This window comes from Halichoerus grypus, chromosome 5, assembly GCF_964656455.1.
Source record: "Halichoerus grypus chromosome 5, mHalGry1.hap1.1, whole genome shotgun sequence".
In the NCBI taxonomy this organism is placed as follows: domain Eukaryota; kingdom Metazoa; phylum Chordata; class Mammalia; order Carnivora; family Phocidae; genus Halichoerus; species Halichoerus grypus.
Genome location: NC_135716.1, coordinates 140,312,073 through 140,336,665, shown reverse-complemented (window position 1 = coordinate 140,336,665; position 24,593 = coordinate 140,312,073). Strand labels below are relative to the sequence as shown.

General features: G+C 42.9%; 1 protein-coding gene across 15 annotated transcripts in view; it reads left to right on the top strand.

The window, feature by feature from the left end:
- The window catches only part of FGGY (FGGY carbohydrate kinase domain containing), a 426,891-nt gene that overhangs the window by 278,517 nt on the left and 123,781 nt on the right, over positions 1 to 24,593 (top strand). For all 15 annotated transcript variants that reach the window (XR_013448163.1, XM_078073063.1, XM_078073070.1 and 12 more), the window contains 2 exons: positions 8,864 to 9,011; positions 22,280 to 22,354. Coding sequence is in view for 14 of the 15 variants with exons in the window: in XM_078073063.1 (XP_077929189.1) it covers positions 8,864 to 9,011; positions 22,280 to 22,354 (223 nt within the window). In the remaining variant the exon portion in view is untranslated. The remainder of the gene's footprint in view (positions 1 to 8,863; positions 9,012 to 22,279; positions 22,355 to 24,593) is intronic.

Genomic DNA, 24,593 nt, shown 5'->3' with positions numbered 1-24,593 from the left:
TTAGATCCTGGACTAAAAGAAGGACATGAGTCAGGGAAAACTGTCAACATTCAAATAAGTCAAGGAAAACTGTCAACATTCAAATAAGCTATTTATAATATTGTATTTAGATGATGAGTATAAGGGAAGTCTGTATACTCTTTGTAACTTCTGTAAATCTAAAATTATTTCAGAATGAAATCCATTATTTTTCAGACTCTTTATGATAATTATGCTTCATTGCTGGGCTTTTTAGAAAAGTAAGGTATTTTATAATATTAACAGAGAAATCCCACATAGCCAGTATACGGAAAATGAGAGATAGTCTAAGGTGGAGGTTAATACCCTAGACTCTGGGGCCAAACTGCTGGTGTCTCAGCTTCACCCCTTAGTAACTAGGTGACCCTAGGCAATTTACTTAACCTCTTTGTGCCTTAGTCCCTCACTATAAAGGGAAATAATAATAGTAAACACTGCATAAAGTTGTTGAGAAAATTAAATGAATTTGAATAGTGGGTGGCACATGGTGACAATTAAGTATCAAGCTGTTACAAGTGTTCAATGAGAGTAGTCATGATAGAAGTTATTGTTATGGTTGCTGTACTTACTTATGTTAGACATTTCCATCCTAATAGAGGAGGCACACGCACAGAGCAGAATGAGATGCATACTGTACTAGAATATAAGCTGTTTATTATTGGGGTGTAGAGAGGACATGATCCTGACCAGGAGTTTGAGAAAAGCTTCGTAAGCTTTCCCTTCCAGGAATCTCTAGTTAAAACACCATTACCGCTGAGAGGGATCACACGTGGAATTTCAACAACTAACACTTTATTTGGCTTAGAGACCACATAACCTACGTAGAGCAGGGGTTCCTACATCTAGATCATCCATGAACCCCTTAATTGTGTGCAGAGTTTTGTTGATTGTATACTGATGCATAATTTTCTGTGAAGAGAGGCCATAACTTTCATCAGATTCTTGAAGGGATCCAGCATTTATAAACCATAAACACAAACACTGGATTCGGAATTCAGAGATCTGGTTTCAAATCTCAGCTCCAACATGCATCATTGTATGAACTTGTGTCCTCATCAGAACATGGAGTAGGAGCTCTGAGAGAGCCAGCCCCGGGTACCTCTGAGAATTTGTTTTGATTTTAATGAGGTAATATATTTGGCAAGGCTTTGTAAACTCTACTGTGACAATTACAACAGGCCCCACTGCTCTTTCTGCCACTATTACTAATGGTTTGATTAAAGAGGAGAACATTTTGGTGGTGGTGGTTCTAGGGGTGAGACCTTCTTGTGCAAAGTGTGGTAAAGTAGCAAGAACCCTGGACTGTGAATTAGAGGTCTTGGATTCCTGTGCCAGTTCTGCCATAAATGTCTCTGACTCAGTTCCCTCACCCATAAGACCACAATAAGACCACCCTGCTTAACTCATTTTACAGGTATTCTGTGGAGGAAAGTAGATTGTGGAAGTGCCAGTCTCTGGAGATCTTAGAGCCCAACACAAACCCAAGGGATAGTTAGATTTTGCGTTGAAATACTCAAAATTTCTGGAACTTTCTTCTATAGATGAGCCTCATGTGAGTAGTTTTTATTGAGAAGAGGAAAGAGAGATTTATCGATTACCAGTGTAGACTCAGAGAAACAACAGCAGGGGTGGTCCAGAAGCAGCGATTATTAGGACTCAGATGCGGAGTCAGAACTGGATTTAAATCCCAACTCTTTCCACATACTAGTTGACTTCATACCACCTTCAAACTATCTCCCTGTATTTCTCCCCTTTAGAGCTGAGTTTCTGCAAAGGATGGCCTACATTCTTGGTCACTACTTCCTCATTTTGCACTCATCCCTTGCCCACTTGAATATGAATTCTGTCCTCACTGGCCCCTGAAACAGTTAATGATAAGGTCCTCAGCAGCCTCTGTTGATGAGTCTTTCCAGTCCCCATCCTTGGGCTCTCAGCAGGATGTGGCAGCAATGAGCACACCTTCCTCTCCTTTGTAACACTCTCTTTCCTTGGCTTTCTTGCTGGAATGTTGCCTCCTCCCGGTTTTCCTCCTATATCTCTGGCTTGTCCTTCTGAGTCTCCTTTTCAAGCTCAAGATTTTTTTCTTTCTATTTCTTTCCTTCCTTTCTTTTCTTTCTTTCTTTTTTCTTTCTTTCTTCTTTTCTTTTCTTTTTTCTTTTCTTTCTTTCTTCTTTCTTTTATTTCTTTCTTCCTTCCTTCCTTTTTCTTTCTTTCTTTCTTTCTTTCTTTCTTTCTTTCTTTCTTTCTTTCTTTCTTTCTTTCTTTCTTTCCTTTTCTTTCTTTCTTTCTTTCTTTCCCTTCCTTCCTTCCTTCCTTCCTTCCTTCCTTCCTTCCTTCCTTCCTCTCTCTGTTCCTCTCTCTCCACACTGGGTGTGGAACCCAATTGGGGCTCGAACTCATGATCCTGAGATCAAGACCTGAGCTGAGCTGAGATCAAGAGTCGGACACTTAACCAACTGAGCCACCCAGATATCCCTCAAGATCTTTTTCTTGACTATCACATTAAAGTTCATTACAGCTAGGATCCTGGCCCTCTTCACTTCTCTCTTTGCCATCTCTTCCAAGATGGTCCCATCTACACTCTTGGCTTCATTTGTTTCTGTATCTCAAATTTTACATCCAGCTCATATATTTAGTAGGTATTCAATAAATGTGGATTCTCTTTCCTTTCACTTTCTTTCTATTGTCTTGTAAAAGAAAGTGCATCTCTGTCTTATCAGATGTATGAATAGAATATTCCAAGACTATAGTCCCCATTATGCATTAGGTCTTAGGAAGAAATAGGCATAACTGTTATTAAAGTGAATTTGGCTGATTGGAAAGGACAACAAATCCCTTGGAATCAGAACTGCATGCCTCTTTTGGTGTGGCTTGAGGCTCTCTGAAAAAAGAATGCAAGTCACCCTGCCTCAGAGCTTAGCATCGGCAAATCCTATTTAAAACTGTAGGAATCTTTTCAGACCCATCCCTGAAGAATAATGTTTTGTGAGCTTATAAATTAAGTAAGCAATAACTAGATGTGCTCATGCATGTCACTGGCAGGCAGAGTCTCTCTCTATGTGAGGCCAAATATCCAGAGATTTCACTCCTTAGATAGAGATTGCCTGACATTGATCATAACTTTGGCCCTTTTCCTCTAAACTTCCTATTATTGTCTTAATTCTCTTATTGGGAACTGTATTGGGAACCTTATTGGGAACCTTAATTCTCCTATTGGGAACCTTAATTCCCAGTGTCCCAGGATGATGTTCTAGCGATAGCAGGGTTTGGTGGGAAGGTGTTGGCATAAACCACAAGTGTTCAAGGTTGATAGCAGAAGATTCATCACCAAGGTGATGAATCTTATGAGCATTTATGATCGTAAACAAAGTAAAAAAAAAAAAAAAGGTCCCTACTTTCATGTAAATTTCATACACACATGTATATATACATACAAATGTGTGTGTGTGTGTGTGTGTGTGTGTGTAGAGAGAGAAAGAGCACACATTCGCCCACTAGGAATTGGTAAGCTTTCTAAAGAAAAACAGAGATGAGTAAAGAGATGGATGAGGGGTGTTGGGGTGATGGATGGGAATTCTTTCAGGTAAGGAAGCCATCCTTGTTAAGGTGACATTTAAGCAGGACTGTGAATACAAAGAGTGGGAGCAAGCCATGATTATATGGGTTATATGCAAATGAAGAGTATAAAATACTAAATCTGTTCATCAGTACTTGTTTCTGCAGTTTGAAATAGGATGTGCGATGCTAAGCTCTGAGACAGGAGTGTTCTGTTTTTAGAGAGCCCCATGCCACACCGGAAAGCCTAAGAAACAGCAAGTCCCCAGGCCTTGAGGCAGCAGCCAGCTTGGCAGGCTGCAGGATGCTCTAAAGGCCCCTGCGGCCAGACTAGAGTGGGGGCGAGCTGCGAACAGGTGAGGACTTGAAAGTTAGCCAAGGTCAAACTATGGAGGTCAGTGTAGATAACAGTAAAGCCACCAGAATTTATTCAGGGTTTTAGTTTCTGAGCAAGGGAAAGGCACCATCAGATTTACCTTAAAAGGATTACTTTGGCTGCTCTGTGGAGAGTAAACTAGACCATTAATGGGGGGGAGACAGAGTAGAAGACAGGGCCCCTGATCTCAGCGAGCTCACAGTCTACTGGAAGGAGAGGACTATAATCAGAGAAGCCCAGCCTGTTCCGAGTTACTTTTGCAGAAGTCACTGCAAGCAGTGATCATTTCTCGTTGTAATGCTGCTGGCTTCAGGTCCTAATTTAGGATTATCAGAATGAACTTTTCCTAATTCACATTTTCTCTCCCAACCTTTCTTTTATCCCACTTGCCCTGGATTTTTCTATCATTTCTGTAAGGACAATCAGTGTTTCTTGATCTGATTTATTCCTCAGGCCTTTTTTGTTTTGTTTTGTTTTGCCTTTGCGATTCCCTTAATCCCACTGAGGATCAATTTCTTCAAATGCACTGGCCCCCATATGCCAAATCCCAGTTATATTTAAAATTAAAAGTCCCCATTAAAGGCTATATATGTTCCCTTGTGGCAAGGGAAGGAAAAAGAAAAGACAAGAACATTTATTGAGAACTTGCAGTGTTCCTGGCACTGCACTTGCTGATAGTTGTATGCATATTATCTCATTTAATTCTAGATGAAGAAATGAGGATTATAGGGAACTCAGACTCCACTTCCAAAGATGATTCTCACTTTCCATTCTGCTCTGGCATTCTCAGATTGTTTCCTTGGCCTTTATGGTTTCTTCAGTCTCGGTCCCTCAGTCTGACAACTGGGGCCATCAGTCTATCAGCAAGTATTTATTTAGGCTTTCCTGAGCTAGGACAGTCATAGAACGAGGGTGATAATATTAACACCTTTCCTCCCCTAGGGTGTGCCAGGATAACCACTGGATCCTTGATGGCTCTTGGATGAGAAATGTTTACTAAACAGAAATAAGATAGAAATTCTAATGCCTTTTTTTGGCTTCTATTTGGCATGCAAGGATAAGAAAGTGCTCAGCGCATTGGGGTCCCCTCAAGAAAACTGAGGACTATGCTGACTTTAGGAGATAAATTCGCCATTTCAAGAGTGGACATCCAAGAGGAAGCATTTGATGGGTTGTTGGCTATCTGACCTGGAACTCATAAGAGAAATAGGCAGGAGATAAGAGTGTATATTTGAAAGTCCTCAGCCCTAGATGGTACCTGAAGCCACGAGAGGAAGATGGGATCACACAAGGGTATGGAAAGAGTGACAAGAGGGACAAGGACAGATCTCTGGGAGACTTAAAATATTTAAGGGACAGAGGCTCCTGGGTGGCTCAGTTGGTTAAGCGTCTATCTTCAGCTCAGGTCATGATCCCGGATTTCCAGGATGAGTCCCACATCAGGCTCCCTGCTCAGTGGGGAGTCTGCTTCTCCCTCTGCCCCTCACCTCACTTGTGTTCTCTTTCTCTCGCTCCCTTGCTCTCTCAAATAAAATCTTTAAAAATATATATTTAAGGGACAAGTAATGGAAGACAGCCAGCTGGGGAGGAGGCAGGAAAACTAAAAGAGTATAGTGTCTGGAATCAAGGGAAAGAGAACAAATGAGTAAGAAGTGGTCAAGTGGTGCAGAATGTGAGAGAGAATTCAAGGAAAATAAAGGCAGAAGATGGTCCATTGGAGTTGGCGGCAAAGGGTATTGTTCCTCACTATGGGACCAGTTTCAGTAGACTCCATATTGTGGAGGGTCAAGAAGTGAAGGAACTAGAGACAGACTGTCTCAACTCCTGGAAAGGGCACAGGTGTCTTCTGGTTAGACTATGTGTTCTGAGTTTTGGTTTCAAAATATGGTCACTACATTTCTGGACAGCCCAAGAATCCCAAGAAGTAAATGACTTATAGAGAGGCAGGAGAGAGTAGAGATTCTAGGGGTTCTGTCTTCGTTTAAGATTGTGAGCAATAAAGTCTGAAAAAAATCATCCCTGACTCTTGGATTTTTTAAAGTTAGAAATGAATTTCCTACGATGGGAAGGGAGGAAGAGCTCTTTATTGATTACCTATCATTTTATCGTGCTCAGGCTCGATATTTAATCTTCATAGCAGCCTATAAGGTGAGAAAATTAGCCCCAAGTACAGAAAAGTAAACTAGACTTGGGGAGGTTTAGTGTACCTGACCACCCAGCTGCAACATGGTGAAGTCACTGTGTGGTTGTTGAAACTGTATTTTTTTCATCATATGCAGCAGGGACCAGGGCAGCAGGAATTCCTCCCTCTGAGAGAAGATATATGAGCCCAGAGTTTGTGAGAGGGAGGGAGAACCACCCACTTGAAACAGCTAACATGTGATCCCCGAGCTGGAAGAGGGCAGACCGCCATTTGAGAAGGAATTGGTAAAAAATACAAAATGAAACAAAGTCAGAACCAAAAAAGGCATCATGTAAGGTTAAAATTATGTGAATAATGATGTGCATTTGTTATTATAATGTTTTCCAAGTGCATTTCATTTTGAATGATATACTCAGATAGCGCGCATGGTAAGGTATAATTGAAAAAACATGCAGGAGAATGGCTGCATTCAAAGAATAAACATACAGCTGTGAGGAGGTTAGGAGTCAAAGGGGTAAGCGTATGCCCCGTCCCCCAGAGATCTCATTAGTGCATGAGTGACCATATATGTAAGAGGCTAAACGAATCTCAGTGTTTGCAAAGACCCACGGTAAATGAGACAATGACGAATCAATAGTAATTAGGCCTATAGATTCTTATTGACCCAGATGTCTGAAACCAAATGCCCTGCCCTGAGATTCCTTGAGAGGCAAATGAAAAGATTTATAGACATGTGCTTTAAAAAAAAAAAAAAATCCCTTTAAGTGCAGTGATGGTATTCTGAAGTGGGATATTGCTAGAATCGGTGCAGACTCTTGATTCCTGGCTCGGGAGGACGTTCTCATGGCTTTTGTTGTCACTGTGGTTCCTGTTGGACCATGAGCAGAGGGAGCTGGGCAATAGACAAGCAGAATGTGATCAGATTCTCCCCAGGTGCAAGGCTCTGGCCCTGCCTTCCATGGAGGCCTCCGGGACCCTTTCCTCACACTGTCCTGGAATCATGCGAAAACAGAGTTTGAATGGGGGCTTCAATGAGTTATCTCTGACCTGGGCTACAGAAAGCACATGGCATCAGAATCACGCAGAGGAGGGTTTATTTAAATTCGGCCTCGCTCTCCTGTCTTCACTTCTTTGAGCATCCTTCTGGAAAGGGGTGTTACCGGTACTGGGCTCCTGAGCCTGGGGTTGAAGGCCTGTGTGCTGTCAGGCAGGTGGTGGAGCTGATGATGCTGTGGCGCGTAAGCCTTTTTCCAACAGTGTCATTATCCTCCTAGGAGGATCCAAGGCAGAAGATGTTTACAGATGGAAATGAGGTGTCACAGCGAGAAGCAAAGAGATTGCCTCCACCCAGCATACCTTGCACACACAGGCAGGCATGCTCACACACACACTTGCACTCACTCCTGAGCTTACAGAGACCTGCTTTGTTTTGCTATCTTTTCTCTCGGAGTTCCACGTGAAATTTTTATTTAAGAAAAGAATTTGAAAACCACCATTCTACTTGTTTGTTTCTTCCTTTAAGCTTAATTTAGGAGACTTTTGGGAACTTCTTGGGCTCCATGGGAACATTCACAGTGTCACAAAACGAACTAGAAGTCTCCGAGCTGCACTCCTAAAGCATTTTTAAAATGCAAATAATATCATGTTGGGTATCTCAGATACTAACCTCCCTTGGACATTGATTTCCTATACTTTTTCTCCAGCCATTATTCAAGCCATGCTTTTAACCTTTAAAGCTATCTTTCCACGGTCACCAGTGAGAAGCGGCTTGGATGCCACCCTCTGATAAACCCACTTTCCTCTAGAATCATTGGTTCGAGACTTGGAGAAGGAAGCACGTTTAAAGAGGGGAAGGGTGACCCACTTCAATCTTGGTGCCATGCAGTAAGATTTAGCTCACTAAGATAGGTATTATGATGCCCATTTTATGTATGGGATAACTGAAGTTCAGAGAGGGTGACTCACTGGCCCGTGTCACCCAGCTAGGATGGGTGGAACCCAGATTTGAGCCCAGGACTACCTTGGCTCCCAGTCCGCTCATCTCTGTCTCCCTCTCACGCAAACATGTGAAGACTGAGAGGTGGTGTGACTCCCTCATTCTGCACCCAAGGAACCTGAGCCTTAGAAAGGAGAAAGAATAAACGCCATGCCATTTGGTGCATTTGGGTTGGAAATCAAGTCTCCTAATTCCTGATCTAATTGCACTTCTCTGTCCTGTCACTTTCTTTAGCCAACTCCCATCCTGAGTCCCGGAACTTGCCTTTATATTTGTCACCTCATCATTATTGTTACAGTTAGGAATACTGATTTTAAAAAATCCTTCACATATGTACAGTATTGTACAGTTTGCAAAATACACTATCTTCACATACAGAGTCTCCTTTGATCTTCACAATAACCCTATGAGGTAAGTTGGACAGGAATTATAATATCTGTTTTTACAGATGCTAAGAAAGTGGTTCAGAACGTTTGAATAACTTTCTCATGATTACACACCTACTGGGGGTAAAGCCCCTCCCGGACCTGGTGCTCTGATTCCAAGCCTTTCCACTTTGCACCAGGACATGCTACCTGTTCTTGGTGATGGCCCAGTATGATCAGAGAGAGCAGTATGCTGGTTCCTGTGGGCTTGGGTAGTTTCTCTGCTGAAGGTTTGGGACCCCGCTTTCTTTCTGGATCTGATATGGAAGTACAAATCGTTTCTTTCTGCAGAACAGTTTGCTTCCCAATCCTACCCCCCCTTTTAAAAACAAAATCAACTTCTCTTCCAGATGCCAGAGTGTATATGCATATTTGAACAGTCACCTGGATCTGATTAAGAAGGCTCAGCCTGTGGGTTTTCTCACTGTTGATTTACATGTTTGGCCAGATTTCCATGGCAACCGGTCTCCCTTAGCAGATCTGACACTGAAGGGCATGGTAAGTAACAGCCAGTCCTTGCACTAAGGTGAAGGCAGGCCAAAGGGCTACAAAGTTTGGAAGAAGCAAAGTGAGGAGAAAGGAAAAGAGGAAAAATAAACAGGACAGGCCAAGGGCGCACAGGCTTTTTGCAGATGCATCACTGTTTCGAAGGCTCTTGCAGCTCCCCAGGATGAGCTGCTGAAAGTTCTCATTGTTTCTGAGCCAACCTTGAAAGCGTTAAAAGCATTATTTCTTATATTTAGCTACTGCTGCCTCTTTGTCCTGTGGAGTGGCTGGAAGTCGTGAGCCCCTGCCTGTGTGATTTTTTTATTTACATCACTCTGCAGAGTCATGTTTCCCCCCCCCGCCCCCCATAGGCCACCCGGTAAATAAGTGGTAAATATTACCACCCATGGTCTTGATTGCCACAACCACATGTCTGTTCAGGCTCTGAGTCAGAGCTGTTCAGAGTGCATGTTAACATTATTAGGATTTCAGATTCAACTTGGCTAAAAGTAAAATAAAATTCATAACTTGGATAAATGGAGCTGCTGGTGACCTTTGGGGTCACGGGTGGTGCAGAAGATTCTGGGCCCTCCTGGAGGGGCCAGGATGAACTTAGGGCAGCATTTGTAGCCCCCCTAAGCTAAGATAGGGCACCCTGGTGGCCAGGCGAGATTAGGTGGCCAAAAGTAGGATAGCCATTGAGAATCCTATTTGAGGTTTGAGGAAGCATGTTCAAGCTGGAGAAATAGAACTAAGCTTCAGAGGCCAGAAGGGACCGCAAATAAGAAAATAAGCCAGGAATTCAGAATCCAGGAAGATGTCAAAAAGTTGAGAAGCAGAGTGTGCAGTGAACGGAGGCAGGGAGTTCAGAGTGGAGGCCGTGAGCAGCGCAGGGTTTACACGGCGTGACGGTGGTGCAGGCTGCTAGCTTAAAGAGCTTCAAGACTCGAACTTCTATGGTTTTGTGATTCATTTTATTGAGATTGTTTTCAGTGTTTTTATGATGCCAACAGGAAGACCTGATCTTTATTTTCATTACCTAGTTGACATAATCAACTTCTGCTAATAAAAAGGAATCACGGGGAAAGAAAAGAAAATTGGACATAGCATAAGTTATGTCTGTCTGGAGCCCATGAAGCGTGCCCACACAACAGATAATGAGCTTGGCCTCCTTACTTGGCCTGTGGAAGCAGAAGAGGAATGTCGGGAGAGGGCCACGTGGCCACAGGCTGCGGCCAGAACGCTGTACTTGCAGATAACTGACTCTCTGGGTACAAACAGAGGTTGGGGAAGAGCACATTGTGTATGGATACAAAAGTGAGTGTCTTAATTGAAAACAAATATCTGAAACCAAATATAATGGACCTTTAAAACGTTAAAGATGTTAAGAAGCATGGCCAGTTCATAAAATGACCCCAGAACAAAGCATGGCTATGTAGTGAAATGATCGTGGGTCTGGAGTCCATGGACTTGGACCTGGAGTCCTTCCCTGAGGCCCTCTCTTGCCAACTTCTGTCATTCCCAGCGTGGCAGGACCCATGGCTTCCAGTGGTTTTTGTCTGTTTCTTAAAACCAAGCCTGACATCCGAAGACTTAAGAGTTACCATCATAAGGATATTCTTATAAAGGTAACCCAAATCCAGAATGTAATCCCCAAGGAGTCAGTGGAGGGTTTTGAAGAATGCCTGCCTCATTATAATGAGTACAGCTAAGTACATACTCACCAAAGAAGACTACTTGTATGGGGATGTCTCCCAGTTGTATCAGGAAATCCTAGTATGTTTACTTTTTTAAAAAAATTTTATTGTTGGGGCGCCTGGGTGGCTCAGCTGTTAAGCGTCTGCCTTTGGCTCAGGTCGTGATCTCAGGGTCCTGGGATCGAGCCCCGCATCAGGCTCCCTGCTTGGTGGGAAGCCTGCTTCTCCCTCTCCCACTCCCCCTGCTTGTGTTCCCTCTCTCGCTGTGTCTCTCTCTGTCAAATAAATAAATAAAATCTTTAAAAAAAATAAAAAAATAAAAAAATTTTATTGTTTTATATTTTTTATTTTTATTTTTTTAAGATTATTTATTTATTTAAAGAGAGAGCACAAGCAGGGGGGAGCGGCAGGCAGATGGAGAGGCAGAGGGAGAAGCAGGCTCTCCACCGAGCAAGGAGTCTGATGCAGGTCTTGATCCCAGGACCGTGGAATCATTACCTGAGCCAAAGGCAGACACCTAACCAACTAAGCCACCCAGGTGCCCCCCAAAAAAGTTGTATTGTTTTATAAGCAAACCTCATATATCGCATGGTATTTCTGAGCATTGACTTCCCTTTGTAACTGCTTGGATTGGGTTTACATTGGAATAGCTGCCACTCTGTGAGCTTACATCACCACACTGGAAGGAGAAGGTGACCTCGATAAGGAAGGAAATTCTGGGCTAAAAATTTCTCCCAATATTTCTCTCCCTCAGTTAGTTTTACTTTTTTTTTTAAAGATTTTATTTAGTTATTTGACAGAGAAACACAGCGAGAGAGGGAACACAAGGAGGGGGAATGGGAGAGAGAGAAGCAGGCTTCCTGCGGAGCAGGGAGCCCGATGTGGGGCTCAATCCCAGGACCCTGGGATCATGACCTGAGCCGGAGGCAGACGCTTAGCGACTGAGCCACTCAGGCTCCCCTCCCTCAGTTAGTTTCAGATAACATCAAACTAATCACCCTGAAATCTCTATTGTCCTGTTCTCCTTTGTCAGAACCTGTAATGACTACTGTCTCCAGCCCCCATTCAGTAAATACTTATTTGGTACCTAGACCCCAGAACAAAGCATGGCTATGTAGACACAGTAAGGTACAACAAAGCCGATGTTCCTGGAGCATGATTCAAGGGAGGAGAGGGATAAAATGTACATAGCAAGTAGAATTGTCAGGATATTCCTAGTAGGGAAAGAAACATATATGATTTCTTCTTTTGGTTCCTGAAACATTTCTCTGATTATATACTACGTAGTTAATATGTACTTAATTGATAGTCAGCATGGAGATAAGAAAGAAATCATGTATTGCTTTAAAAACATACATATGAACAATTTGCTAATATGAGATGGATTAGTTGCTACTCTTACTATCCATATAAGTATTTAATATCAATATTAATGCAGCCATCCTCTACTTCATTTGAAAATAATGTGAAGATGCAAAAAAAAAAAAAAAAAAAAGCATAAACTCATGCTGACTTTGAAAATTCACATCACATGTCATTCAACTAGCGACACTAGAATTGACAGTCTCAGAATCTGGGAAGATTTTCCAGAATCTAAAAGACTAACTGGAACTTGTTGGTTAAATCTATGACATATGAACAAAGTGAACCTCCAGCCTTGCAGGAGCTCGGACCTCTCCATCTTCTGCTCCTTAGCTGAATGGTACAAGTTCCCTTTAAGGCTCAGAACAGGGCATTCCTCCCCCTTCTCTGCTGCCAATGGTTTTAGGGTGTTTTGGTTTTCTGGAAGCAGCCAGTGAGTTTAACTTTCCAGAACTCTCCCACAACCCAGACCTTATCGTCCCTTTTAGTTCAATCCATCAGAAAACTGCCAACCAGGAAGCCAACTGGGCACGAAGTCCGATTTGGAATGATGGGTGATGCCCTGCATTCTAAGGATCCTGAGTAACACTTTGTTACTGGGACATAGATAGGAGTTTGGAGGAAGGGTGTAGGTTTGCATGTCTGCTGTCTGTTCTAGGGTTAGAAAACTGGACCGTGGTAAGGCCGCCAAAGCTACTCAAAACAAAAACTGCTGGACTCTGGGAACTGGCAACTAGCTATAGATCTGAAGAGGCAAATCCATGTTGCAGTGAGTGGGGCTGAGAGTAAATCATGTGTACGGTCTGCTGCGAAACACTGAATATGTATAGCTCTCTAGTTAAAATGAATAAAAAAATAAGAAAGTGAGTCTAGGGGCGCCTGGGTGGCTCAGTCATTAAGCGTCTGCCTTCAGCTCAGGTCATGATCTCAGGGTCCTGGGATGGAGCCCCACATCGGGCTCCCTGCTCCGCGGGAAGCCTGCTTCTCCCTCTCCCACTCCTGCTTGTTCCCTCTCTTGCTGTCTCTCTCTCTCTCTGTCAATTAAATAAACAAATAAAATCTTTAAAAAAAAAAAAGAAAGTGAGTCTATTAGGAAAAACATGTTGCATGCAAAGCAAAAGGAGTACCATTGGAACACTTAGGGAAAGGCCTCAAAGAATTATATACTATTCAAAGCAAAAGGAAATATTAAAACCTCTTTGGCATATTCAGTAGGATTTTTTTTAAGGGCACATCTCTATGAAATAGGGCAGAAACTTAGTGGGAAAAAATGAGCTCAGATGGAAAAGCAGTGGAATGAGAAGAAAAAGGAAATGATAAAGACAATTAAAAACACAGGAGCAGAATTAAAACGTGCATTGAAGACAATGAAAAATAATTTTTACGGAAGAAAATAAGATCAGAGCTGCCATATGACATAGCCTGTGTTTTACATTTATTAGGAAAACATTTTGAGGGTAGAGGCTACCTATGGCATGTTTGCTTTTAAATTTTCAACAGTGTTTAGGTCAAAGACGGGCATCGAATAAGGCCCTATGGCTAAGTGATTATTTCAGTCTTCACTTGCCAAGGGAGGAATAAACGGTGACCTACCCAAGGTCACCATGACAAGAAATGGGGAGCTTAAATAAAAACATGAATCCTGACTTCCAGCATGCACATCCCCACAAGGCTGCCTTAACTCACACCTCTGGATCTCGCTCGATGTGCTGAGGACTCTAAGAAAGGAGTCCTACCAACCATCCTGTGCATGATTTAATACCGAACCACACTTCTCAGCCTAGTCCTCGGTTTCCTGCTGCGAAAACCAGCCTTCTCACTCCTTCTCCCATGTTCGTCCCTACCCTGGGCCTTGGATTTAAGCTTTGACCTCTCTCTCCTCAGTCATGGTTCTCATTTCCTTCACACCCTCCCTGACTCAGATTCCAGGAGCAATCACCACTCCTGGTTTGACCTGGCTCTAAACCCTTCTGCTTCAGGTGCCTTCCCTCGGAAGTAGGAACAGGGTATGACCCAGGACTCCTGCCATTATGCATGAGAGCATCATTTTCTTCTGTTCTGGTAACAGTTGGCTCCCTGTCATGTGCCTCGCTGCTTCATTTTTCCTTTGGTGATGCAGTACTGACCCGTGACACTGGGCAAGAAAGAGGTGGAAGTTAGGGGGTGGGCAACTTACTAGTGTGCCTGGACCAAGTAGCCGCCTATGCAAATATTTCTCCTTTCCGCTTGATACATTAGGGTACAGGACCAACATGTGGATTCCTTGCAGGGTCATTGTCAGAATCAAATGGGGAGACTGTCACATCATGGACAGACAGCAACAGCAAATACTTTTGAATCTGTAGCTTCTGCTTAGTGGCCCTTATTTGCACTTTAGAAGATGACTAGCAGGCTTCTAAGTGTGGCCTTGGAATGCTGAGCGGCCAGTGATGAGCCATCCACCTTAGCCCGAGGACCAGCTGGACTCACCAGCCATGGAGGTCATCCGCTGCGAACAGCCAGCTGGTGTAGCTCAGCAATCACCTGGTCCATCATAGGCCACATCTCACACAGGTACAGAGATTAGTCTTTCTCTGTATGTAAGTCCTTGGCCCTCAAGTCCCTCAACACAGCAGGAAACCCACATTTGATATACAAAACAGCTAGTGCGGTAGGAATTTTGAAAGAGTCCTTGCCTCCTTGTGTATATGACCGGTTTCCATTCTCAAATTAATACTACTTCTTTGTCTTGGGGTGTGTGTGTGTTTATTTTCCTGAAATATCCAAGAAGTAAATTAATCAAATTTAATCGCAGGTGCAAGGCACCTCAGGCGTATCAGGCCATGAAAACACCCTATTCACCAGTGGTTGAAACGTGTTTTTTCTGCTTCATTTTGCAAGTACAGCCCTACCCAGAACAGAAAGTTATTTTCTGGCTCTTTGAAGAGCTGTGATTTCTAACATAAGGCCATATGCTGCTCAAACTGCTGGAGAGGTTGAGTGCTGCTCCAAGGGCTCTTCAAAGCAAGCACAGAGCAAGTGTGCATATGAAAAACTAGGAGGGAGTCAGGAAAGAAGCATGGCAAGATCTTAGCCCGTTCCCAGAGGACTGAACCCCAGCTAGAGATGGGCAATACTAAACAGAGTCAGATGTGGATAGAGTCAGCAACTCGGATGAGTGTTTGCAAGAGCTCAGTAGAAGCCAGAGGTTGTATCCCAGTGGCTTCCTCTGATGGGGAGATGGATGACATAGCTGGAAGCTCATGAGCTAATTCAAGCAGCTTTGGACTGATCTATTTATCAGGCTTGCAAAGACATGGACTCTTTGACATGAGTTTGTTGATGATTTCGTTACAATGTAATGCTGTTTCATCTCACCATTTTTTACATATTTTTGCCTATGACAATTTGAGTCCTATAACAAAGCTTGATATCCTAAGTATCATTTAGCTGGGTTTCCCATAATGTGTTTTCTTATTGAAGCAACTAATTTAGCAGCTGGTATTTTGTTTGTAATAGGGATCATTTTTTTTTTGTTTTGTTTTGTTTTTTTTCTGGAAGTGCAGTGTATCAGGCCCCATGATAGATGCTTTACATACATCATTACCAACTCTTAGAGGAACCCTGCCTGACAATGTTGTTGCCCCATTTAAAAGTGTGAAGAAACTAAGGCTCAGAGAGTCAAAGTTATTTGCCCAGAGCAGCAGAAAAAACATTAGAACCTAGTCAGTTCAAACTGAGGTCATTGACATCCTTTGGGGGGAAAAAAAATTTAAGCAAAAAAAACCTAGGTTTTTGTGTTTTCATATTTTCCCCTCATTTTAGTGACTTTTTAAAATTATGTCAGATTCAGATACTGTTTTCTTAGTGCTTTCTATCTTCCCTAAATATACCAAACAAGTAAAACCCAAGGGAGGCAGGCAGTGGCAATATAATTATAGACAGGTGTCCTTCCCAAGGTAGTATGGCATGGTAAAAGACTGAGGGATGAATCAGGTAGAAATCTGCTGGGAGGTCCCAACAGATAAATAATGGGAAAGCTCTAAGGCCAGGGGACCAAAGATGGGATTCAAGTTTGTGTAAATCAAGACAGGTTGGATGACACCAACTAGGGGCCGGCACAGTTGACCAGAACAGCTTTGGCATACTGGAGCACTGAGTACATTAAAATGACTTAGATTTAGAGCATCAGAAGGGGAACAAAGATGTGAAGTGCCTGTTCCATCTGGGGAATAGCAAATGACTAGCGTGTTGTGTACGGTTTGCCAATAGAATAAGGTTGCGAGGGAGAATGTCAGTCTGGTCATTATGAGATTATTGATTGTTGCTGCTTTAATAAATTATCACAAACTTAGAGACTTAAATTTATCATCTCACAGTTCTGTAGGTCAGAAGCCCTGGCTGGCTCAGCTGGTTTCTCTGCTCCAGTTTTCATAAGACCAGAACCAAGGGCTCTTATCTGGAGACTTTGGGAATAATCTACCAAATTCATCCAAATTGTTGGCCAAGTTGAGCTCCTTGCAGTTGTAGGACTGAGGTTACAATTCCCCGCTGACTGTCAGCCGGGGGTCCTCAGCTTCTGGAGGCCACCTGTATGCATTTCAGACTCATTGCCCCCTTCTTCCATCTTCAAAGCCCCCAGTGGCAGATCATGTCCATCTCATGCTTTGAATCTCTCTGGTTTCCATTTCTGCCTCATTCCTCCTGCCTTTTACTGGATCACTTGATTGACTCTTCTGCCTTCCTCTTCAGCTCCTAAGGGCTCATGTGTTTACATTGGGTTTCTACTGGATAATCCAGGATAATCTCTGTATTTTAAGGTCACCTGGCTAGGAACTAGCTCCCTCTGCAAAGTCCCTTTACAGCAGTGCCTCGATTGGTGGTTGATTGAGTAACCGGGGGACCCAAATCTTGGGGGAACATCTTTAGAGTTCCACTCACCACACTGTGTTAACACATTGATCTGCCTTTCCCAAATCTGGGTGAATTTTAGGCAATGCCAAGTGGCAGCCTCGATTCCTGGTAGTTACTGAAACCTAAGGGAGATTTTTTTCCCTTTGTCTTCCAGGCTGCTGATCATTTCAGACCTGTTCTTCAATCTCTGTTCTCTCTCCAGAGGTTTCCTGTCAATTTTTCTCTGATCCTTCTCATTTCCTTGCTATCTGTCCATGAGCTCTACCTGTATTATTGACTGAACAAACAGCATTTTGCTGTGCCTTTGTGTTCTGAAAAGCTTTCAACCAATTCCCCTGAGCCTTGGATACCCCACCAAGCTCTTATGACCCTAGAAAATCTCAGGACTGGGGATCCTGTTTTCTTGTCTTTTGTAATCTTTAGAGACCTCTTGAGAATTTATTTCTAAGCTTTTTTTTTCTTACTAACAAATATAACTAATTCCTTTAACAACTAAGAAGGAAAAAAAATTAGCTAACTAAATTACTACTACATTTTTTAAGTAATTTCAACTATTTTAGGACCTACCAACCCATAATTCACAATGCCAAGGTTAAGGACAATTATTTCCACGGTTTATTGCGCATTAGGACTTGCTGAAATGCAAATTGCTGGGCCCACACCAAAGAGTCAATAAATCTGGAGTTGGAGCTCAGAAAATCTCCATTCAGCTAGGATCCTGGGAAAGGGCTAGAAGCATGCCCAAGCTCTCACAGCTACTAAGTGGCAGCAAGATTTAAGGTGAAGTCCAGGGTGAAATTCATCTGTCCTTCCTATTTACAGAGTGAATGGAAGCGTGTAGGTTGATAAGGACTAAGGCTTCTCTAAGGAGTCCTTGCAAGTGTGTCCCCCATCATCCTATCCCTGGGCACTGATCAGGGGCATACTGCTTCTCCAAACTCTTGATGTTCTTATCTTTAATATTATGATCCTGATGCTGATCGTCAACATGCCTTTTGCCCTATCTTCCCCATGCCGTATATGCACTAGTCTTCAGTGCCCCTCATTAATACCCTGGGGGTACCCATACCATGTTGAAGGAGATGCTTTATTGCCACATTCCAATTAATAAATGGAATTGAACCCTTCATGCATTTAAGAGAAAGAGAATGCACATTTATTAAGAGGGAAAGAAAATCAACATTAATTGCCACCTACGCTCACAGAGTTGGCACTATAAGGGTTTAGCTCTTGTAGACTCAGTCTAGCTTCCTGAAAAAGTAAGACACTTTGCAAATGATATTTAATCTTCACAAAAGTGCCTTGAGGCATCATTATCCCTATTTCATAAATGAAAAAAAAATTGAGGCTCAGAAAGGTCACAAAACTCACACCATTGTGCAGCCAGTTGGGAGAATGTCAAGATCTGAACCTTGGTGTCTTCATAGCTTGTCATCTTTCCATTCCCCCACACATCTCTTCCAAGCTCAAAAATCCCAAGATTTACGTATTTTATAACCATTATCTAGGATGTTGGCGTCATCAATCGTAGTTTGCATTTCTTTGGCCACCATATAGATCACATGTCTCTAAATATTATAAGTGTTTTCTCTTGCAGTTCTCCTCATTACACAATAGCAAAATAAATAAAATATGCCTACCAGCACAACTCTCCCATGGGGCTTCCCCACACATTTCACTGTCTTACCCAAACATTCAAAATAGGCATGCACATCTTCTATAAACACACTGCTTCCATTTATGCTTTCTTCCCACTTCCTCTTATGGATGGAACCATCCAGCCTTCAGACGGGGTATCTGCTCATCTGTCACATCCTGGCTTTCTCCCTGGTTACAAAGCTGCACGTCCCCCAGCACATCCCTGGCATTCCTGGGGTGCTGCTGTCACTTCCCTGCCAAGATGGCTCCCCAAAGGGTCTCTGTAGCCTCCTGAGTGGTCCACATGGCAGGCACTCCTTAGAAAGTTCTTATCTTGGGCCGACAGCCATTTGACTTTTGCCAAGGCAGGGCTGAGGTCCCTAGTATTGGAGAGAAAGCTCAGATGGAATTAACGATTACCTGCCCTTCCAGAGTCTCCACCTGCATATCAGATGAGATATCAAGCAAGAGGGCCCCGAACCATAGTAACTTTAGAGAGAAATGTCTTTCACTGGGTCACATTTCAACTCCATGGCCCTGGTGTTTATGGTGAGGAGATGTTAGAGGTGGCTATGGGAGGGCTGTGCTTACTTATTGCCTTTTATTGCTGAGTACCTTCTTCCCTAGAATAACATTTTCTTCCATGAAGGCGAGGTATGTTCTATTTATCAGAAAAAGAAAAGCGATGTCACCCATCCTATGTCCCTTTTGCTGGAGCTACTAGCAAGCTCAGGAGTTAAATTTAGTGCTCATTTACATGATCTCATTCTCAATTTCTGGCGAAAAGTAACTATCTTCTCTTTTCTCCTCTGTGATTTTTGAGCTCTAGAGGCACTAGACATTTAGAGAAGGGGCGATGATTTTTTTTTTGCTTGAATACCAATACTTTGGGGAAGTTCTCATGAATGAAGAAAATGGGGATGAAGAAAATGAAATCTGGTGATACTGTACCCCTTCTGCCTTATGGGTTCTTACGAATCAAGGAGGATATCTTTATCCTCCTTTATCAATGTTACTTGATCAATATTATACACAGCACTGGGGTTCCTAGTCAATTAATCTCATACACAAAGTCAAATTTCTTCCCCATTCCATCACAGTTTACCCAGATCTGGTCTTCAGGACCCACCTATAGGAGATGTGAGTCTGCTAAGCAGACACATATGCAGTCCAAAAAGGATCATGGCTTGATTCACATCGCAGGCATGACCAGAGAGGAGCCAGAGGTAGCCTGCCTCCCTCACTGGCTCTGGATGAGAGGTCTAGGCCTGGGCCCACTTAGCTTTCCTAGTAGATAAGCAGCAGAGATGCTATTGAGGCCAGGCCAGTACAGAAGAGAGAGACCATTCATGATGAGTGATCTTTATCCAGGACCATTGCATGCCATGGAGCTGGTTGATCACACATTCGCATGAAGGGACATACAACAGGGCTGGGATCCTGTCCACTCTGCTTCTTTTCATAGTTCATTCTCCCAGATGGGATGCCTTCTGCATTAGTCTGCCTGGAGGGAGAACTTTTATCTAATTCACACAAAGGTTCCATATGAGCTACAGGGACACTCCTTTTACCCCAATCCCGTATAAGCCACTGTGATGAGGAAAGCTAAGTGTAGAGAGGAGGGGGCATGGAAAGCCTGGAATAAGCAACTAGAAGTAATCTTCCAGTGTTCTCTCTTGGGGCATGGAGCAAATGACCCTCCACTCTGCAAATATATGAAGAGCCAAGGTGGTACACATGATCGTCCCATAATCGTGGAATTAGACACAAAAGGCTAGGATGTTAGGAAAGACAGTGGTATACAAAAGGAAAAAAGACCATTGTCACTAATTCACACATTCAACAGATAGTTACTTCATGTCTACTGTGTGCCAGATACAGTGCTAGGCATCGCAGATGATGCGTGAGTATCCCAGGTAGTCTGTCGGAACAGCTAGGGTCCGGTTTCCATCCTCTGTGTTCCCTGGGGCACGTTATTTCCTTACGCATGTTATGAAGTGAACTTCTATAATGTCAACAGTGTTCATGTTCTCCCTTCCTTCCAGCATTTTTACTGTATGTTGAGGTCTCTGGGGAACTTAACAAAGGATGTTCCTTCACAGAGTTATTGGCTTGGGAGGATGCCTACCCAGAATTCCCCTCTGGTCTCTCACTCAGACCTTCCGTGTTCCTGTGTGTTAAAATCAAAGGCGTAGTTCTCATCTGGTTACCCAATTATTTGCCAAGAGAAATTATCAGCAGGTAGCTCCACCGAATTCAGGAGTCCCTGCATGAACAGACTTCCATGAGTAATCAGAATGATTGCAGCAAAGGGTACTAAGTGAGGAAGGGTTTGTACAGATGCTGGAGAAGTAAGCAGGGGTAAGCCTGGGAGGAAGCACCTAAAACAGCATGGGCATTTATGTCTCGAGGTGAAGGCAACAGGGAATTTTTAACAGAGTAACACGATCAGATTTGCCTGTGAGAACAATTACTAGCTCCATTGTGGAGAGGAACACCGTTAGAAAAGGGGCCCTTTCAGCACACACGAAGGAATAATGGTGGCCTGGATTGAGGAAGTGAGTGACAGCACGAAGAGAAGGAATGGATTCACAAAAGATTTGGGGGAGCAAATGGGCAAAACTTGGAGACTGCATAAATATGGGAAGAAGGGAAAAGTCGGGGAAGAGTGCTGACATGTCTCTGGTCTGGGCCATGGAATGGTGTCTGTGCCCAGCAGTAGGTCAACACTGGCCCCTTCATTGTGGCTCGGGGTGCGGTCTGGAAAGGGTAATTAAATGGGACTGGAGAGATGAAGGAAAGAGACCTGGGTAGACCACTCAGCTCCCCCTCTTTGAACGCAGGCTGCCTGTCGCCACCTCATTACACTCAGGATCATACCCACTGTAGGCCCTGAGTAAGCATGGGTTATGTTAATTAATTTTGTAATGTGAAAATACAAAGTGAGCTCTGGTATCGATGCCCATGAAATTCCTAGTAGGCTTGAAGAACCCAGCAGTTCTTCGCCGTCTAGAAGTGTCCCAAGAGAAGACGTTCGTAAATGGGAGATGTGAAGGAGGGACTGTGAACAGGTCTTGAAGGCATCCAAATCCAGCATCCTGTTCAGTTCTGGAATCTCTCAGAAACTGACACACTCCATAGAAGCATGTGGTTCCGATTGACTTTAATGGGATTCCCTTGCAAACCACAGATTGTAAATTATCCCTTAGTAGGTATAACATTTATAGGAGACATATTATTTTACCCTGAATCCCCCCTGGATGCTGTTACACTGAATTCTGACAACGGCAGAACTCGGAGTAAGATCATCTTTTACTAGAAGCCACTGCTCCATGTCGATCTCTGTAAGCCAAAGAAAATGGGTGTTTGTCCTAAAAGAACATTTTCTTTAAAGGGGAAGAAAGACATTTAATTCCATGCTAAGGAATATCAAACACGATCTCAGTAAAGTATTTGTTTTGTTTTGTTAATACAAGGCAGGGCACTTTCTCTTGGAGAAGAAATGATCGTTTTTCCCAGGTCTGGAGATTAAACAATTTGGTAGTCATTTCACGTTCAGCTCACAAAAAGGGGATTTGCATATGAACTTGTTTGGGCAAGAAAACACATCTGAACGTGTTTCATGGGAACTATCTATCCGTGGCAGCTCCTTTTGGCCATCTCTTTCTTTTCTTTTCTTCATCCCTACAGGTCACCGGGTTGAAGCTGTCTCAGGACCTCGATGATCTTGCCATTCTGTACCTGGCCACAGTTCAAGCCATTGCTGTAAGACACTTTAATGCCATTTTTAAAGAGACTTAGGGCTATCAATAAACCTTAGGCCGCATGCTCCTCCAAGATACATCATGTGCTTGTGTGACAGAGATTGTTAATTAAAAGGGAGCTTGCCAAAAAGAGATGTGTGTCTTTTCGGAAGGAAATCTTGATGAGGGTCTTCACCTGCTTTACTAATCACCTCACATCGCTGAAAGCTGAAAGGAGTTCGAGTCTTTGAACATCATACTTGTCATTTATTTAATTTGTCTTCCAAGTTCAATTAAGTAGAAGCAGATGCCATTTATGCTTGCATTAAGAAAGGCAATGTTAAGAACGCGCAAACTTATAAAACACACGATATTGTTCACTTCGCAAAAGGATTCATTATAGGGTTCCTTTAAATAGTAAGCATCCTTAGTGTTTGTTTTTAGATAATTAGCTGCTTCAGTGAGAGGTTTGGATGGTTAGGGAGAGAAGGAGGGGAGAATTTAACGCATTAGGAAGTCCTACACTGAAGATCAATCCAAAATGAAAACAAAATCCTAGAAGCTTAAACATCTCGATCTAAGGAATCTTACTCTCCTGAGGTGATCCAAAAATGGGGTACATGCACAGAAGACTGTATGTGTGCATATGTTAGGAAGTACATTTTGGAGGAATGGGTCGTGGCTTTCCAGGTTTCAGAGCTGGGAGGAATCCCAAAATTACAATTAATTAAGTGAGGCTTAGTCACTCTGGTAAGAGAACATGGACCAACAGAAAGGAAAAATCAGTTCACTGAATTCTGATTCAAATTTATTTTTCAGAGACACATAAAGTTTTTTTGTTAATGTTATGTGGACATATTTATATGCCATTCAGTTATTTTGTTTCTTTATATACCACTTCCTTCAAAGCCTTATTCCTTCAAATAATGGAACTACATACATTTTTCCCGTACATCCGTATCACTAACAGAAGTGATTTTCTTATGTTCACATTTGTCCAGGTACTGTGTAGATGGGATAAGAGAGCAGAGCTTCCCAACCACGAAGGGAACATAGTCTTATGTGGAATAGGCCAACTTGAGGAGATGAAACAGTCCTTGCAGTTTATATACCAGTTTGACTGTATCTTCCTGAAGCAACTGTCATTGATTTAATAGCTTGGCCAGTTCAGTGAAATCAATCAGCCGGCACTATTTATGGGAACTTGGTCAAAACCAGATAATTCTGGCATCTATCAGATGGAGGGAGTGAAGAGTAAAATGAATATGGAGGAGATTAATGTGCATCAGTAGTAAAGACAATTATTTAGTCATCCTGTTTTATGGTAATAATGATGATAATGATAAATAATATAGTTTGGGGGTATTATGTGCCAGGCACTGTGCTAAATATTTACAAGTGAGGTAGGTGTTAGCATCCCCATTCCACACATTAAAAACCTACGCCTTAGCGAGGTTCATTAACGTGCCCAATTTCCTATAGCTAGTAAGTGGCAGAGCTGGGATGGGAAGCCATGGCTTTCTGAAATAAAGTAGGTATATGAAGTATTGAGAAACTTTCATTTTCTGGTAGTCAGTGCTATTGTATGAAAAGTCTTAGAGTGGAATGAAATGACTGCATGGAAATGGAAAATCAGAGCTGTGTGATGCTCATCCTCTGAGTACACGCTAAGAGGCAGACCAAGGGGCACCGTCCCATGATGATAAGGACTGTCCCCTTTCACTGACGCCCACATGCTGTACCAGGCACCAGAGTACCTACCCACAGTGGTAGGTGGGGTTGTCCTCATCTTCCAGACAGAGGGAAAACCACCTTGCCGGGCCAGATAGCGGGCGCATGGTGGAGTCGGAACGTGAGCCTGTCCGAGAACCGCCTGTCTCACTCCCATTCTTCTGCTCTTTCCCCTCTACCAACCTGCATTTTTCTTTGAAATGTTTGTAAAAGCTACACGGACAAAATCAGCTTTCAGGCATTTCCAAGACCAGTTTTTCTTGTACACATCTTAGCCAACGTTGTTATTTTGGCCGGGATTGCCTCTCAGAGGCCCCTTCCTGGTAAGAACACGGCAGCAGAAGTCCAAGAATATATAAATGAGGTTAAACGGGACGTGAGCTGGGTGGAGCCAGCTCCATTTTCCCAAAAAACACACACTCAGAAAATCAATCTTGTATTTAAGGGGTCGTACATGTATTAATAGCTATCATATTTATTCTGTCCGTGGTCTTAATGACCTTTATAATACCACGAAGGGAAGGAAATTT